General features: G+C 50.1%; 1 protein-coding gene across 2 annotated transcripts in view; it reads left to right on the top strand.

Moving 5' to 3' along the window:
- The window catches only part of CEP95 (centrosomal protein 95), a 39,954-nt gene that overhangs the window by 3,651 nt on the left and 18,190 nt on the right, over window positions 1-18,113 (top strand). The window contains exons 3-13 of one of the 2 annotated variants that reach the window (XM_040331652.1): window positions 21-128; window positions 253-366; window positions 2,943-3,018; window positions 3,265-3,365; window positions 4,067-4,204; window positions 8,518-8,748; window positions 8,853-9,077; window positions 9,734-9,825; window positions 10,947-11,113; window positions 12,643-12,772; window positions 12,852-12,966. In XM_040331652.1, the coding sequence (XP_040187586.1) occupies window positions 21-128; window positions 253-366; window positions 2,943-3,018; window positions 3,265-3,365; window positions 4,067-4,204; window positions 8,518-8,748; window positions 8,853-9,077; window positions 9,734-9,825; window positions 10,947-11,113; window positions 12,643-12,772; window positions 12,852-12,966 (1,497 nt within the window). The remainder of the gene's footprint in view (window positions 1-20; window positions 129-252; window positions 367-2,942; window positions 3,019-3,264; window positions 3,366-4,066; window positions 4,205-8,517; window positions 8,749-8,852; window positions 9,078-9,733; window positions 9,826-10,946; window positions 11,114-12,642; window positions 12,773-12,851; window positions 12,967-18,113) is intronic. The other variant, XM_040331653.1, reaches the window with a different exon arrangement.

Here is an 18,113-nt window from a genome sequence, read left to right as displayed (position 1 = left end):
ATGGCGTTTTCTCTTCGCAGATTTCATCGCCAAACCCGCCAGTCAGGAGGACGACGCCCACAACATGCAGTCTGTGATCGACTCGCTGGCCCTGGACTATCTGCAAGTCAGCCTGTCCCATATAACAGGTATGGTGGGGGCGGGGCATGCTGGGGGGCGGGGCATGCTGGGGGGGGCGGGGCATGCTGGGGGGCGTGTCAGTGGAAGTGTCCCCCGTGGTGTGATCTGACACCCGTCTTCTGTATCCTGCAGGGGAGAATATTGTGCGAGGAGACCCGGAATCCATCCGCAACCTCCTGGAGATATTTGACGGATTGTTGGAGTATCTGGCGGAGCAAATCAGCGAAGTTTCCTCGCAGAACGGAGGTGAGGGGGCCGCCACGGCAGGTGGCACTCTGGTGGCATCATCTTCTATCTGTGACCTTTCCAATCTATACTGTACCACCCCCTGATCACTGGAGCACCAAAGGATGGAGATATATGAACGCCACACCCCCGCGAAGCCACGTCTCGTCTCCCACCACACTCCCTCTGAGCCACGTGTCTTCTCCCACCACTCTCCCGCGGAGCCACGTCTCTTCTCATACCACTCTCCCCCGCGGAGCCACGTCTCGTCTCCCACCACTCTCCCCCGCGCAGCCACGTGTCTTCTCCCACCCCCTGGTCACTGGAGCACCAAAGGATGGAGATATATGAACGCCCCCACCCCTCTCCCGCAGAGCCACGTCTCTTCTCCCACCACTCTCCTGCGCGGAGCCACGTGTCGTCTCCCACCCCTCTCCCGCGGAGCCACGTGTCGTCTCCCACCCCTCTCCCGCGGAGCCACGTGTCGTCTCCCACCCCTCTCCCGCGGAGCCACGTGTCGTCTCCCACCCCTCTCCCGCGGAGCCACGTCTCTTCTCCCACCCCTCTCCCCCGCGGAGCCACGTCTCTTCTCCCACCCCTCTCCCCCGCGGAGCCACGTCTCTTCTCCCACCCCTCTCCCCCGCGGAGCCACGTCTCTTCTCCCACCCCTCTCCCCCGCGGAGCCACGTCTCGTCTCCCACCCCTCTCCCCCGCGGAGCCACGTCTCGTCTCCCACCCCTCTCCCCCGCGGAGCCACGTCTCGCCTCCCACCCCTCTCCCCCGCGGAGCCACGTCTCGCCTCCCACCCCTTTCCCCCGCGGAGCCACGTCTCGCCTCCCACCCCTTTCCCCCGCGGAGCCACGTCTCGCCTCCCACCCCCTTTCCCCCGCGGAGCCACGTCTCGCCTCCCACCCCTTTCCCCCGCGGAGCCACGTCTCGCCTCCCACCCCTTTCCCCCGCGGAGCCACGTCTCGCCTCCCACCCCTTTCCCCCGCGGAGCCACGTCTCGCCTCCCACCCCTCTCCCCCGCGGAGCCACGTCTCGCCTCCCACCCCTTTCCCCCGCGGAGCCACGTCTCGCCTCCCACCCCTTTCCCCCGCGGAGCCACGTCTCGCCTCCCACCCCTTTCCCCCGCGGAGCCACGTCTCTTCTCCCACCACTCTCCCCCGCGGAGCCACGTCTCTTCTCCCACCACTCTCCCCCGCGGAGCCACGTCTCTTCTCCCACCACTCTCCCCCGCGGAGCCACGTCTCTTCTCCCACCCCTCTCCCCCGCGGAGCCACGTCTCGTCTCCCACCACTCTCCCCCGCGGAGCCACGTCTCTTCTCCCACCACTCTCCCCCGCGGAGCCACGTCTCTTCTCCCACCACTCTCCCCCGCGGAGCCACGTCTCGTCTCCCACCACTCTCCCCCGCGGAGCCACGTCTCGTCTCCCACCACTCTCCCCCGCGGAGCCACGTCTCGTCTCCCACCACTCTCCCCCGCGGAGCCACGTCTCGTCTCCCACCACTCTCCCCCGCGGAGCCACGTGTCTTCTCCCCCGCGGAGCCACGTCTCGTCTCCCACCACCCTCCCGCGGAGCCACGTCTCTTCTCCCACCACTCTCCCCCGCGGAGCCACGTGTCTTCTCCCCCGCGGAGCCACGTCTCGTCTCCCACCTCTCCCCGCGGAGCCACGTCTCTTCTCCCACCACTCTCCCCCGCGGAGCCACGTCTCTTCTCCCACCACTCTCCCCCGCGGAGCCACGTGTCGTCTCCCACCCCTCCCCCGCGGAGCCACGTGTCGTCTCCCACCCCTCCCCCGCGGAGCCACGTGTCGTCTCCCACCCCTCTCCCGCGGAGCCACGTGTCGTCTCCCACCCCTCTCCCGCGGAGCCACGTGTCGTCTCCCACCCCTCTCCCGCGGAGCCACGTGTCGTCTCCCACCCCTCTCCCGCGGAGCCACGTGTCGTCTCCCACCCCTCTCCCGCGGAGCCACGTGTCGTCTCCCACCCCTCTCCCGCGGAGCCACGTGTCGTCTCCCACCCCTCTCCCGCGGAGCCACGTGTCGTCTCCCACCCCTCTCCCGCGGAGCCACGTGTCGTCTCCCACCCCTCTCCCGCGGAGCCACGTGTCGTCTCCCACCCCTCTCCCGCGGAGCCACGTGTCGTCTCCCACCCCTCTCCCGCGGAGCCACGTGTCGTCTCCCACCCCTCTCCCGCGGAGCCACGTGTCGTCTCCCACCCCTCTCCCGCGGAGCCACGTGTCGTCTCCCACCCCTCTCCCGCGGAGCCACGTGTCGTCTCCCACCTCTCCCCGCGGAGCCACGTCTCGTCTCCCACCTCTCCCCGCGGAGCCACGTCTCGTCTCCCACCTCTCCCCCGCGGAGCCACGTCTCGCCTCCCACCCCTCCTGAGCCACGTCTCTTCTCTCCCTCCTGAGCCACGTCTCTTCTCTCCCTCCTGAGCCACGTCTCTTCTCTCCCTCCTGAGCCACGTCTCTTCTCTCCCTCCTGAGCCACGTCTCTTCTCTCCCTCCTGAGCCACGTCTCTTCTCTCCCTCCTGAGCCACGTCTCTTCTCTCCCTCCTGAGCCACGTCTCTTCTCTTTATCTCTGCAGATGACGGGGATTCCAGGGATCAGTATGACAGACGGAAGGATGAGTTGCCTCCGCTGAGGCCGCCTCCATCTCCGGGGTAAATTTCTGATCTCTGATTCAATAATTTCACATTCTGCACATAAAATTGTTTTATAAACACAAAAATGTAATCATCCCATTTCTCTGTTACAATTGTCTCTCCTATCCGTGTCCTTTATTCTTCTAATTCATGATGAAGTGCAGACCCCACAAGAGCCAATCAGAGGTCAGAACGTGGACTCTGATTGGTGGCCGTAGAGAATGCACTTTGACCTTTTGTTCCCGACTCTCTTCTCCTGTGCAGATCCTCGGAGCCCATCGCTCCCTCCTGGGAAGTGGACGGCTCGGAATCCACCGGAGAGCTCATCCGGCTGGGGGACACGGCGCACACCTTCATTCAGAGAGGTACGCGATGTGATTGGATGTTCTGACCCGTTATCTCACCGCCGGGAAACGCCCCCGTGTATTCGGGGTGGGAATGGAGCCCGTCTATCACTCCTAGAGAGATTTCCCCTCACTTCCTGTCACAGTGAGAACGGTGTCACAAGACAGGAAGTGCTTCAAATCCAACTTCTCCATCCAAAATCCAACAACTGGGACTTCCACCTTCCAGAACATTGGGGAAGGTTTACCAGTCGTGGGCGGCATTGACAGAACGGCCTGCTCAGTGCTGGGTTCACTGCGTTATTGGGCCCCCCGAAGTCTTGTGTTATTGGGCCCCCCTGTAGTCTTGTGTTATTGGGGGCCCCCCCCCCCCCGTAGTCTTGTGTTATTGGGCCCCCCCCCCCGTAGTCTTGTGTTATTGGTGCCCCCCGTAGTCTTGTGTTATTGGGGCCCCCGTAGTCTTGTGTTATTGGGGGGGGGGGGGGGGGACACACACGATCGCACTGACCTGGACCCCCAGTACTCCTGGACTGTGCGGCGCTCACACATTTCATATGATAAACACGGATATTGTCTCCGCCACAAATCTACATCACTGGAGATAAAAATGGACATGGAATCCACGTGTGCCAGGAAATTGGTATTTTTGGATGGATAGTGGGGCTGTTTTTTTTTTTTTTCTTTTTTTAACTTTTTATTATTTCTTCACTCTTGACTTGCAGGGTTTACTGTAGAAGGATTGAGACCGAGAGCGGACCGCACTGTCACCTCTGGTACCAAAGCCCCGGTGTTGGCGCCGGCCGCAATCACCCCTCCCCCTCGTGTTCCTGCCCCCCCAGAGGCAGAGCGCAGCGCGCACAGTGAGTATCAGACTGCGGGACCAATGAAGTGTTATCATAGGGACCCTCCCAGGGAACATTGTCCAATGAGAGAACAAGATATTGCTTTAGTGCTGAGGAGCTGCTGATATCAGTTATTGTAACCATCGCTTTAACCACTTGCCCTACAGAAGATTTACCCCCCCCCCCCCCTAATGACCAGGCCATTTTTTGCAATACAGCGCTGCGTTACTTTCACTGACAACTGCGGCAGTCATGTGACACTGTACCCAAATAAAATGTATAACATTTTGTTTTTCTCACAAATAGAGCTTTATTTTGATGGTATTTGATCACCACGTTTTTTATTTTTTTTTCCTTTTTATTGAGCTATAAATAAATAAAAACCGACAGTTTTGCAAAAATAAACAACAAAAAAAAATTGTGTATATGTGACACACACACACAATATTTATCATTTGTTTTTCCTTTATTCTTGCAAACTTGTCGCCCCTTTTTTTTTTTATAGTGCAATAAATAAAATAAAAAAATTTGTATATATGCAAAAAAAAATAAAAAATCATTTTATTGGAATAGTTTTTTATAGCAGGACGTTTTAAGAATTGTTTTGTTTTTTTTTGTTTTTTATATATGTGTGTACCTATCTATCTGTAAAAAAAAAAAAAAATTCACACACAATTTATTACTTTTTTTTATTTATTTTTTTATTCTTGCAAACTTGTCTTTTTGTTTGTTTTTATAGTGCAATAAATTAAATATTATTATTATATATTTTTTATATATATATATATATATATATATATATATATATATATATATATATATATATATATATATATATATATATATATATACGCACACTTTTATTTTTGCAAACCTGTCAGTTTTTTTTTTTTTTTTTCTTTTCTTCTTCTTTTTTTCTCCTTTTTTCTTCTTCTTTTTCTTTTTCTTTTTCTTTTTCTTTCTTTCTTTCTTTCTCTTTTCTTTCTTTCTCTTTTCTTTCTTTCTCTTTTCTTTCTTTCTCTTTTCTTTCTTTCTCTTTTTTCTTTCTTTCTCTTTTCTTTCTTTCTCTTTTTTCTTTCTTTCTCTTTTCTTTCTTTCTTTCTCTTTTCTTTCTTTCCTTCTCTTTTCTTTCTTTCTTTCTCTTTTCTTTCTTTCTTTCTCTTTTCTTTCTTTCTCTTCTCTTTCTTTTCTTTCTTTTCTTTCTCTTCTCTTTCTTTTCTTTCTCTTCTCTTTCTTTTCTTTCTTTTCTTTCTTTTCTTTCTCTTCTCTTTCTTTTCTTTCTTTTCTTTCTTTTCTTTCTCTTCTCTTTCTTTTCTTTCTTTTCTTTCTCTTCTCTTTCTTTTCTTTCTTTTCTTTCTCTTCTCTTTCTTTTCTTTCTCTTCTCTTTCTTTTCTTTCTTTTCTTTCTCTTCTCTTTCTTTTCTTTCTTTTCTTTCTCTTCTCTTTCTTTTCTTTCTTTTCTTTCTTTTCTTTCTTTTCTTTCTCTTTTCTTTCTTTCTTTCTTTTCTTTCTCTTCTCTTTCTTTTCTTTCTTTTCTTTCTTTTCTTTCTCTTTTCTTTCTTTCTTTCTCTTTTTTCTTTCTCTTTTCTTTCTTTCTTTCTCTTTTTTCTTTCTTTCTCTTTTCTTTCTCTTCTCTTTCTTTCTCTTCTCTTTCTTTTCTTTCTTTTCTTTCTTTTCTTTCTCTTTTCTTTCTTTCTTTCTTTTCTTTCTCTTCTCTTTCTTTCTTTCTCTTCTCTTTCTTTTCTTTCTTTTCTTTCTCTTCTCTTTCTTTTCTTTCTTTCTTTCTTTCTTTCTTTTCTTTCTCTTCTCTTTCTTTTCTTTCTCTTCTCTTTCTTTTTCTTTCTTTTCTTTCTCTTCTCTTTCTTTTCTTTCTTTTCTTTCTCTTCTCTTTCTTTTCTTTCTTTTCTTTCTTTTCTTTCTCTTTTCTTTCTTTTCTTTCTTTTCTTTCTCTTTTCTTTCTTTCTTTCTCTTTTTTCTTTCTTTCTCTTTTCTTTCTCTTCTCTTTCTTTCTCTTCTCTTTCTTTTCTTTCTTTTCTTTCTTTTCTTTCTCTTTTCTTTCTTTCTTTCTCTTTTTTCTTTCTTTCTCTTTTCTTTCTCTTTCTCTTCTCTTCTCTTCTCTTCTCTTTCTTTTCTTTCTTTTCTTTCTCTTCTCTTTCTTTTCTTTCTTTTCTTTCTCTTCTCTTTCTTTTCTTTCTTTTCTTTCTCTTCTCTTTCTTTTCTTTCTTTTCTTTCTCTTCTCTTTCTTTTCTTTCTTTTCTTTCTCTTCTCTTTCTTTTCTTTCTTTTCTTTCTTTCCTTAAATTTTTTTTTTTTTCATTTTAAATAACTAATGTCTTCTTTAATTTAGGCCAATATGTATTCTGCTACATATTTTTGGTAAAAAAATATCCCAATAAGTGTTTATTGGTTGGCGTGTGAGAAGTTATAGCGTCTACAAACTATGATGCATATTAAAAATTAGATTTTTTTTTTTTTTATATACTAGTAATGGTGGCGATTAGTGACTTCTTGCGGCAGACAATGGGACACTTTTGACTATTGAACCAGTGACACTAATACAGTGATCAGTGCTAAAAAAAAAAAAAAAAAAAAAAGACGCACTGTAGATTATGTGACATTTGGGCGCCTTGGTGATGTGGATACATTTAAATTGCGCCACTGCTGTAATTACTGCCGCCCCTCCCCCCTTTAATAGGGAACAGAGCAGACTGATAAAATAGGTCAAACAGCGCTTGCTTCACCACACCTATAGATAATAAAATTACATTTTATATGATTACTCTGTGTCTGGACATTTTGTAAACCTTTTTAGCCAATAAATATTAAATGGATATATAAATAGACCTCTGTGCGAAATGCGTCGGCTATATATATCCCAGTGCTTTTATCCTTTTGCACCAATAAAGGCTAGCTTTTTAGGTTATTTAGTGTGCGGCTGTCCATATATCTTTTCTCCTGATTTTTTTTATTAAATACATATATAATCCCAGGGCTTGACAAATTTGCTTGGAATCTAGGAGCCAGCTAAAAAAGTTAGGAGCCAGAAAACGTGCCCCGTCCCGACGAGCTTGCGCGCAGAAGCGAACACATACGGGAGCAGCGCCCGCATATGTAAACGGTGTTCAAACCACACATGTGAGGTATCGCCGCGATTGGTAGAGCGAGAGCAATAATTCTAGCCCTAGACCTCCTCTGTAACTCAAAACATGCAACCTGTAGAGTTTTTTAAACGTCGCCTATGGAGATTTTAAAGGGTAAAAGTTTGACGCCATTCCACAAGCGGACGTAATTTTGAAGCGTGACATGTTGGGTATCAATTTACTCGGCGTAACATTATCTTTCATAATATTAAAACAAATTGGGATAACTTTACTGTTGTCTTATTTTTTAATTAAAAAATAAGACATTTTTTTTCCCAAAAAAAGTGCGCTTGCAAGACCTCTGCGCAAAAATACGGCGTGACAGAAAGTATTGCAACGATCGCCATTTTATTCTCTAGGGTGTTAGGATAAAAAATATATATAATTTTTGGGGGTTCTAATTAGAGGGAAGAAGATGGCAGTGAAAATAGTGTAAAAGTTTAACTTGTAATACCGACGGCCACCACCAGATGGCGCCAGCTCACAAAAAAAAAAAATTGTCGAGCCCTGTATAATCCTGTGACTAATAAAACCAATAAATACTAACTCATTTGTTGGTATTTATTGGTCGCATAGTCACAGGATCATATATCTATTTAATATTTTATAATTTTGTAAACCTTTTGGCCAATATGTCCAGACACAGAGTAATCGTATAAAATGTAATTTTATTATCTATAGGTGTGGTGAGGCAAGCGCTGTTTGACCTATTTTATCATTAAAAATATGCACTGTCACTGTACTAATGGCACTGGCTGGGAAGGGGGTTAACAGGGGGCGATCAAAAAAAGTTAAATGTGTGTCTAGGGCATTGATGGTGAACCTCGGCACCTCAGAGGTTTTGGAACTACATTTCCCATGATGCTAAACTACACTGCAGAGTACAAGAGCATCATGGGAAATGTAGTTCCAAAACCTCTGGGGTGCCGGGGTTCCCCATCACTGACCTAGGGAGTGTCTGTTTCCTGTGGTGCTTTTACTAGGGGAAGAGATGGATTTGAGTCCCTTTGCAGAATTCAGAACGGGACTCTGCTTTGCTTTGTTTACATTCTTGTTTGACGATCGGTGGGTGTCGGCGAGCATTGGGTGCCTGGCAACCGCAGATCGTCTTCTATGCATGTGATGCTGTGGTTGTGTGATATTCTGTGTCTCCACAAGGGGGCACTAATCTGATCACGTTCTTGTATGCACAGGAGGTCTTTCTATGAATGGATTCTCACTACATGACCAGAGTCAGGAGGTGACGCCATCCGCCATCCCTCTGAGACCCCCCTATCAGCCCAAGGACAGCCGGCCTGTGCCCATCAGGCAAGACATCCCGGGGTCAGAAAGCAGCGATAGAGCAGCAGAGAGACCACTGAGGAGAGGGGAATCAACCGCTACAGCGAGAGGGGCCCCCAGGAAGAGTAAAACTTCAACGGAAGGTAGAGCGCCCCATTCCTATATAATATGAAGGGGGAAGGGGGCGGTCGGGGGATGTTCTGGGCATGCACAAGGTGGAGGTCTCACCACGTTCTTCTCCACACAGGATTTCCTTCTATGAACGGATTCTCTCTACATGACCAGAGTCAGGAGGACTCCGCCATTCTTCTGAGACCCCCCTATCAACCCAAGGACAGACGGCCCGTGACCAGCAGCCGAGACATCCCGGGGTCAGAGAGCAGCGATAGAGCTTCAGGGAGCCCCGTGAGGAGCAGAGAACCTACAACTACACCGAGAGGGACTGCTGACAGGACTACGGCCTTACATGAAGGTAGAGAGGCCAGCTTCCACACTCGCACGTCCTGAGCACACGGCGCGCGCACACGTCCCGAGCACACGGCGCGCGCACACGTCCCGAGCACAAGGCGCGCGCACACGTCCCGAGCACAAGGCGCGCGCACACGTCCCGAGCACAAGGCGCGCGCACACGTCCCGAGCACAAGGCGCGCGCACACGTCCCGAGCACAAGGCGCGCGCACACGTCCCGAGCACAAGGCGCGCGCACACGTCCCGAGCACAAGGGGCGCGCACACGTCCCGAGCACAAGGGGCGCGCACACGTCCCGAGCACAAGGAGCACTCGGCGTGCACACGTCCTTAGCGCACAGCACGCACACGCAGAACATCCATATTCTGAGCACACAGAACATCCATATCCTCAGCACACAGCGCGCACACACAGAACATCCATATCCTGAACACACCGCGCGCACACAAAGCAAACGCAGAAGCTATATCCTGAACACACAGAGCAAACCATGCGTTGGTGAATTTTTTTTGGTGCATGATGTCATTTCTATGATGAATGTCCATCTTCCTAGGGGCGGGGCTTCTGTCACCAAATAAACATTATAAGGAATGTCTTTCTGTGGGGCTCTCGGCACTACAAACCAGATATTATAATACAATTTTTTTTTCTATCCTTCAGATCTTCCAAGCGAGAAAAGTCTGGAGTCCAGCCCTCCATCATCTCCGGATAGGAGGAGTCCAAAACACGCCGGCCGTGTCTCCTCCAATGAGGTGAGAATAGCGGAGTTATTCAATCTTTACGGCCAAGGAAGCCGCCATCTTGGACTCTTTGCTCTGCTGTTGCCATGGTGCTGCACATGTGATCCGCCCCCGACATCGGACATCGGATGGCTTGACCGTTCAGTAACTCTCATTCTAGACATTCCCGGCTGCAATTGTTTTGTGAAAACATTAAAGAGTCACTAAAGGAATTTTTTTTTTTAGCTAAATAGCTTCCTTTACCTTACTGCAGTCCTGGTTTCATGTCCTCATTGTTCGTTTTTGCTTTGATGTTGCTGTAAATCCTCTCTGTTTTGGACACTTCCTGGTTGCCTGTTTCCTGATAACCACAGTACTGGGAGATTTCTCACGGTGGTCACTAATCAAGGAGCTGTGTGTAAAACGAAACTGGATTGGTGCTGAGGAGTTTTAGACAAAGTATCACTGCTCTCTATTGGCTGACTGCCCTCTAGTGGCTCTCTGTACATCAGAGAACCAGCAAACAACAGCAAAAACGAAACTACACTGATTGTTTTTTTTATCTATTTTTAATCATTTTTAAAAGGAATCAGTTAACTATTATGTCTCTATGCCCTGTAAACAGTCATTTCAGCTAAAAAAAGTTTTTCCTTTAGTGACCCTTTAACTTGGGGGGTTTAGTTCCTCTTTGTCTGGAAGTCTTCACTACAGGAAGTGCTGAGATTTGTATTTTATAGGATCAATAATATGATGAATCTTCCCTCCTGATCACTAGGACAGGATGGAGGATGGAGGATGGGACTGTTTTGTTGTCTTCTGGTAAATTTCTCCCTTTGTAATTGCAGGTCACACTATTCAGGTGGGACAAACTAACACGAGGAGGAGGAGGAGGGGTACTATAACTTCCTGTAGCTGCTTTAGCCCCACCCCCTGCCAGTGTTTTAGCTCCACCCATCACTGCCCCCGTACTGGACAGCTTGGCCCACCATTAAAAAAAGTCGCATCCTTGTGATAAATATGGAGGCCGCTTCTCCCAACCTCTCCTCAGTCTGCTTGTCTTATTGATCCTGAGGCTTCAGTATTCAGATGTCTAGATTTCTCATTCTTAGAAAGTGTATGTGAGGTTCTCACCGATTCCCATCTGTCCTCTCCAGGTCCCCACACAATTGGCGCAAAAGAAAGTTGCGTTTCGGACTCAGCCTGACATCCGCTTCATGACCCTTCAGAGGACGCTGGAGGACCAGAGTGATTGGACGCCACCTAGTGATGGAGGAGAGAGCGACCGCGACCCCGCGCTGGACTCGGGGTTCTCTCTACTGGAGTGAGTGACCACCAGGGGCATGTAGTATAGAAAGTGCCCCCCCCCCCCTCCTCCTTGTCCATCTCTTTCCTTCCGTCTGCCCCCATCCCTCTCTATTCATTTTCTATATCTCTCCTATCCTCCCATTACATCTTCCATTTTCTCCATTGTGCTTTCTCTATCTCAACTTTCTCCCTTCTTCTCATTCTTTTTTCTTTCTTTTTTTTTTTTTCTTTCTTCCTTTCCCTTTTTTATTTCTTTTTTGTTTTTTCCTTCTTGCTTTTCATCCTTTGTCCTATTTTTTTTTTTTTTTTTTTCCTTCTCCTTGCATTTTTGTCCTTTTTTCCTTTTTTTTCCTTTTTTTTTTTTTTTTTTTTTTTATATATATTATTATATATTTTTTTTCCTTCTTTCCTATTTTCTTTTGCTTCTTTCCTTCTTTTTTTTTTTTTTTTTTTCTTTCTTTTTCGTCCTTTTTTCCGTCTTTTTCCTCTTTTCATCTCTTGCTCTTTATTTTCCTTCTGTCCTTCCTCCCTCCCCCCCCCTTCTTTTCTTTTCCTTTTTTTTTCTTCTCTTGCTTTTTCGTCCTTTTTTCCGTCTTTTTGCTTTTTTCATCTCTTGCTCTTTCGTCCTTCTTTTTTTTTTTTTTTTTTTTTTTCACCCTTTTTTTCTATTTTCTTCTGTTGCTCGCTCTTTTCCTTCTTTCCTTTCCCCCACCCTTTTATTTTTTTCCCCCTTCTTTTCTTTTTTTTCATCTTGCTTTTTCCGACTTTTTCCTTTTTCATCTCTTGCTCTTTCTTCCTTTTTTTTTTTTTTTTGCCTTTTTCCGTCTTTTTTTTATTTTAATTTTTTTCCTTTTCCTCTTTTTCTTCTCTTGTTTCTTCATCCTTTTTTTTTTTTTTTTTTTTTTTTTTTTTTCCCCCTTCTTCTTCCTTTCCGTTTTATCTTTCTCTTAGTGCCCCCGACAATCCTCTGTGTTGTGTTTATTGCAGTAAGTACAGTGAGGTTGTTTTAATGTGTAAAAGACACGACTGTGATGGGATTGTAGAATCTTTTCTATGTAGGGTTCAGGTAGGGGAACCATTGTCGCATGTCCAGCCCTAGAACAGGTTTACAAAGTCGTGTTTAGGAGACCGGCGTATACCGAGAAATACAAACTGCCATGTGATCGCTGAGAGCGGAACCATGGAGCATGTTGTCTGATACACATCATATATTTGGGGTAGTCGGGTGAGGTTCTAAGCCTACAGATGGAGGAATTGATTCTGATTATTATGGAATCTGCAGGCCACACCCCCTCCTATGATATGAGAAGAGTAATCTGTAGTCACATGTGATGCATGCAGTGTCTTCCCTCTGTGACTCATAGTAGGCCAACAGCCTGTTCATTCTAGTGTTCTTTCTGTATAGTAGGGGAGATAAGGGATCTCTTACCACAATCCCCACCTTGTGACATCTATTACCAATCGGCGTTCAGGTATATGGGTTGTGCTGGACCCAGAACCTCTCCTCTTTGGACCTGCTCAGCATAGGCTCTTCTCTCTTCTCAGCTCCAGGGCATCGGACCTTTCCTTGGCGGATGAGCCGCTCTCTGTTCAGAGGGCCCGGAACAAGTCGTCGGAGATGGAGCTGCAGGAGATGTCTGAGAAACTGTCCCGGCGCCTGGACGAGCTGGATCAGGTGAGCGCAGTGTGCGACGTGAGCGCTCGCTGTCTGTATCTCGCCATTGGACGTGTCTCACTGTGTACTTGTGGAACAGATGCTGAAGAAGGCGTTGGGGGAGCGAGACCAGAGCAGCGAACTTAAAGATGAGGACAAACTGTCCCAGCACAGCGACAGCATCATGGAATTCCGCAGGAAGAAGAGGCTGCAGGGTGAGTGGAACTTCTGAGTACAACCACAAGGGGGCAGTTGTGCTGAATGAGACACTTCTATGTTTTATTGAGTCCAGGGAGGGACACATTTATTTTTCTCTTTCGTTCATAGACGGACACAGCATCCTTTGACCTTAGGGTTATGTTCCTCCTACCAGGAGATTTTAGGCAGAATTCTTACAGCACTTAAGGTGTTAAAACTTTCCTTCATGCCGCTCCTCCCAGGGGGCGTGGCTCCCCCAGGCATAACCCACACCCTGCTCCAGCAGCTTCAGTTTGTTTCTGCCTAACCGTCAGGAGAGTCAGGCTCTCTCTGGAGTCCTGGACTCTGGAGTTTTTTCTTGCAAATTTTTTTGCATTTTGCGAGTTTTTTCTCGCTTTTTTATTTTATTTTTATTTTGAATCCTGCGATTCTTCTATCAACAGCCGACTGGGTGACAGGCTGGGTCCTCGACCCTTGTAGTCCCCCCATGTTCGGCCTTCGAGCATGTGCCGGCCCTCAGCTCCGCTTTGGGACGTCCACGACAGGCCCCATTGCTCCAGGGGCGGCCGGGGAACTTCGGTTCTAGGGCACACATATGACCGGTCTCTATGGCCTTGTCACAGTGTGTCTGGCCGACAGCCATGCCGTTCGCGGACGTTGGTTCTGTCTGGGATACCTCCAGCCGGGTAGTCGCAGGACAGGTAAGTAGTGGCCCCTTACTCAGGTAAGTGGTCTGGCTGGAATGTTTTCCCTTGGGAGGTCGACTGAGGGTTTTCCCCTGCTTTCCTCTCTCCCTTATTCCTCTCCCTCCTTCCCCCTTTGGGTGACGGCTGTGCAGGGGGTTTTTTTCTCTGGGGCTCATATTTTTTTCACTCGGGTATGGCTGGGGCTGTTCTGTGTCACTGCAGGGGACTGTGGTGGACATTCTGGGCATTTTTGTGTGTGCTGTGTGCTGTTTTGGTGTACTGTCATTTTTGGGTACACTGTCTTTTTAAAACTGCGCAACGGCGGCCATTTTGCCGGAGCCGCGCTTGTATTATTCGGCGGCCATTTTCTTGTGGCCGGCGCCGTTTTCAGCACTAGTTCGGCCTCTAGTGGCCGTTTCAGCGGGGAAAAAAGACCGCGAATCATCTGAGGGGACAGACGCAGCGCTGCAGCTTCTCCTCAGCACACACTTGTCCTTCACAGACCGCGCTGTACCAGGGGGGTGGTGAGTCTCAGGGGGCCCCAGACTGTGCTCTAGCGGCCGGGAGGTGACCTGTGGGGGACTTTTTTCCTGCCATTGGCAGTGGGGGGGACACGGCAGCTGCAATATGGAGCCTGAATCAGGCCCCTCATTCCTCACAATGCCGGAATTAACCCTTAGCGCCCCTCCCCCTGCCACATCTGTTGAATCGGTGTCGGCTGTCCTGGAGTCTTTTCTCACCAGGTTTGAAGCTGCCAATGCTCGGTTGGGGGGTAAAAAGCGCCCCCCCCCGGAGGCTGTTTCTGGGGATATCTCTGACGCAGAATCTGATGCTTCTGGTTCTGTCATGTCAGAGGATGCGGGCTTAACCCACATGGACAGCGAGGATGACTCTGCTGCGGAGTCTGCTGACAAGGAATTTGTTGGAGCTCTTATAACTGCGGTACGTGAGACTCTTCATTTAGAGGATGTGGCGGAGACACCAGCGGTGTCAGTCCCTTTTGGATTCCGCAAACCACCGCGTACCGCTAAGGTATTCCCTTGTGTTCCTTATTTGGACAATTTGTTGTATAAGGATTGGGATACACCGCAAAAGGCTTTTACTGTTCCTAAAAGCTTTGCTACCCGTTACCCCCTGGAGGAGGACTTTTTAAAAAAGTGGGTCACTCCTCCGTCGGTGGACCCTCCTGTGTCCAGACTGAGTAAGGCTACTACGTTGCCTGTGGAGGGGGCTCCTGCTTTCAAGGACCCCGCTGATAGGAGAGTGGAGGCCGTGGCCCGCTCCCTGTTCTCGGTGGTGGGTTCGGCGGTAAGGCCGGCTCTGGCCGGCGCCCTGGTTGCTCAGACGCTAACTGAAAGGGCGAAGCTCCTGCTGCAGGATCTGGAGGTCCAGGGTGCTTCCGAGTCCTCTAGGGACCTGGCTGAGCAGTTGATTCAGGGTCAGAAGTTTCTCTGTGAGGCGGCTATGGATTCGATTCCTTTGCTTTCCAGGGCTTCTGTCTACGCAGTGGTTCTGCGCCGCCTTATATGGCTGAAGTGCTGGTCGGCTGACCAGTCCTCGAAAAAGGCCTTGGTGGATTTGCCCTTTAAGGGCGGACGGCTCTTTGGGGCATCCCTGGATGACATCATTAAGGATGCCACTGGAGGTAAGAGCACCTTGCTCCCTCAGTCGGGGAAGGGTAAGGAACCTCGCCGCAAGCAAGGTCCTACTTTTACTACCCCTAAGCGGTTTTTTCGTGCGCCCAGCGCGGCTGGAAAAGGTCCGCAAGGGGCAAAAGCCCCTGCTGCCGGGCGTAAGCGCCCCTGGTTTAACAAACCAAACAAGCCTGCGGACAAGCCTGCTTCCGCATGAAGGTCTGCCCCCGCCCGGGTCTCGGGTGGGGGGACGGCTTCACGACTTCGCGGATCGGTGGAACTCTCTTCTGACCGACCGTTGGGTTTGCGAGGTGGTCGCCTCGGGGTACAAGATAGAGTTCCTCTCTTGTCCCCCAAACAGATTTTTTCCATCCAACCTCCAGCTTCCTCAGGATCGGCGGCTAGCCCTGTCCGGGGCTGTCCAGGATCTTCTGGACAGAGGGGTGGTTGTGCCGGTTCCCTCGCTGGAACGGTTTCGGGGGTTCTACTCCAATCTGTTCGTGGTTCCCAAGAAGGGAGGGATTCGCCCTGTCCTGGACCTAAAGGCCCTCAACTCCTTTGTCAAGGTGCAGCGATTCAGGATGGAGTCGGTCCGTTCTATCATAGCGGCCCTCCACCAGGGGGACTTCATGGCGTCCTTGGACATCATGGACGCATACCTGCATGTCCCCGTTTGCACAAGCCACCAAAGGTATCTGCGTTTTGCGATCGGGGAGGACCACTATCAATTCGTGGCCCTCCCGTTCGGGCTGGCGTCGGCACCACGGGTGTTCACCAAGGTGCTCGCCCCGATCCTGGCCTTGCTAAGGCAGCGAGGGATCGCTATCGTGGGATACCTGGACGACCTTCTCCTGAGAGCTTCTTCAAGCTCAGAGTTAGAGGAGGACGTGTCCATCACGTGTCGGACTCTGCAGGAGTTCGGCTGGCTTCTGAATCTCAAAAAATCAGTGTTGGTTCCGTCCCAGAGGCTGGAACACCTGGGGCTGGTTTTGGATTCGGGGGAGGCAAAAGTGTTCCTCCCATCGGAAAAACTGCGGACCCTGCAATCTGCAGTGAGACAGTTGTCGACCCAGAAGTGGTCGTCTCTTCGCTTCTGCATGCGGGTTCTGGGTCTGATGGTGGCCTCCTTCGAGGCGGTTCCGTATGCCCAATTCCACACCAGGGTACTACAGAAGGAGATTCTGTCACGATGGGACAGGGTCCCATCTTCTCTGGATCGCCAGATTCGGTTGAGCCATCTGGCCAAGTCTTCCCTGGCATGGTGGCTGACGTCTCCGGTGCTTCGGTCCGGGAAGTCTTTTCTTCCGTGCCGCTGGACAGTGGTCACGACGGATGCCAGCCTCTTCGGCTGGGGGGGCGTCTGGGGCTCCCAGTCAGCCCAGGGGCGCTGGACTCAGGAGGAGTCCCGCCTGCCGATCAATATCCTGGAGCTCCGAGCGATCAAGTTGTGCCTTGTCAGGTGGTCCCTGGAGCTGCAGGGCCGTCCTGTCAGGATCCAGTCCGACAACGCCACGGCCGTGGCGTACGTCAATCATCAGGGCGGCACAAGGAGCTCGGCCGCGGCGACGGAGGTCGCTCACATACTTCGGTGGGCCGAAAGGTCCGTTCCGGCCCTGTCAGCGGTATACATTCCGGGAGTTCTGAATTGGCAAGCCGACTTCCTAAGTCGCATGACTCTGGATCAAGGGGAGTGGTCTCTCCACCCGGAGGTTTTTCAGATCCTGTGCCAAAAATGGGGCACTCCAGACGTGGACCTTCTGGCGTCCCGTCTCAATCGGAAGGTACCACGGTTTGTGGCCAGGTCAAGGGACCCGTGGGCAGACGCGTCAGACGCGTTAGTGGCTCCCTGGGGTCAATATCACCTGATTTACGCCTTCCCTCCTCTAAGGCTCCTACCCCGCCTGCTGCGCAGGGTGGAAGCCGAAGGGATTCCAACGATCCTGATCGCCCCAGATTGGCCGCGTCGCTCTTGGTACGCGGACCTGGTACGTCTGGTGGCAGACGCCCCCTGGCGCCTGCCTCTGAGGGAAGATCTCCTGTCTCAGGGCCCGATCTTCCATCCTGCTTTACGGTCACTGGCTTTAACGGCGTGGCTGTTGAGAACCAGGTACTGAAGGACCGGGGCCTGTCGGGCCCGGTAATCTCTACCATGATGCGTGCACGGAAGTCCACTTCTCGAAAAATTTATCATCGTACATGGAAAGCATACATCTCTATGTGTGAGGAGATGAAGTGGCACCCCCGTACTTACGTGGTGTCCCGGATCCTGCTGTTCCTACAGCGGGGAGTGGACCAGGCTCTTGCCTTGAGCACGATCAAGAGTCAGATTTCTGCTCTGGCTGTTTATTTTCAGCGTCCCGTGGCAGCGCACTCTTTGGTTCGCACGTTTGTGCAGGGGGTCCGGCATGTGGCCCCCCCCGGTGCGCCCTCCGCTACCTTCTTGGGACTTGAACTTGGTCCTCTCGGCGCTTCAGCGTGCCCCCTTTGAGGACATTCGGGAGATCCCCTTGCTGACTTTGTCGCAGAAGGTGGTCTTTCTGGTAGCTATTACCTCTATCAGACGAGTGTCTGAACTGGCGGCCTTGTCTTGCAAGGCCCCCTACTTGGTCATCCATCAGGATAAGGCGGTGCTGCGCCCGCGACCTTCTTTTCTTCCGAAGGTCGTTTCGGCCTTTCACATTAACGAGGACATTGTTGTTCCATCATTATGTCCTCAGCCGAAGAACCCGAAGGAAGCCGTTTTACATTCTCTAGATGTGGTTCGGGCCCTTCGAGTTTACTTGTCGGCGACAGCTCCGTTCCGGAAGTCGGACTCGCTGTTCGTGTCTGTGTCCGGTCCCAGTA

Source organism: Rana temporaria, chromosome 12 (assembly GCF_905171775.1).
Source record: "Rana temporaria chromosome 12, aRanTem1.1, whole genome shotgun sequence".
Lineage (NCBI taxonomy): Eukaryota > Metazoa > Chordata > Amphibia > Anura > Ranidae > Rana > Rana temporaria.
This window is presented reverse-complemented; position numbering and strand designations above follow the sequence as displayed.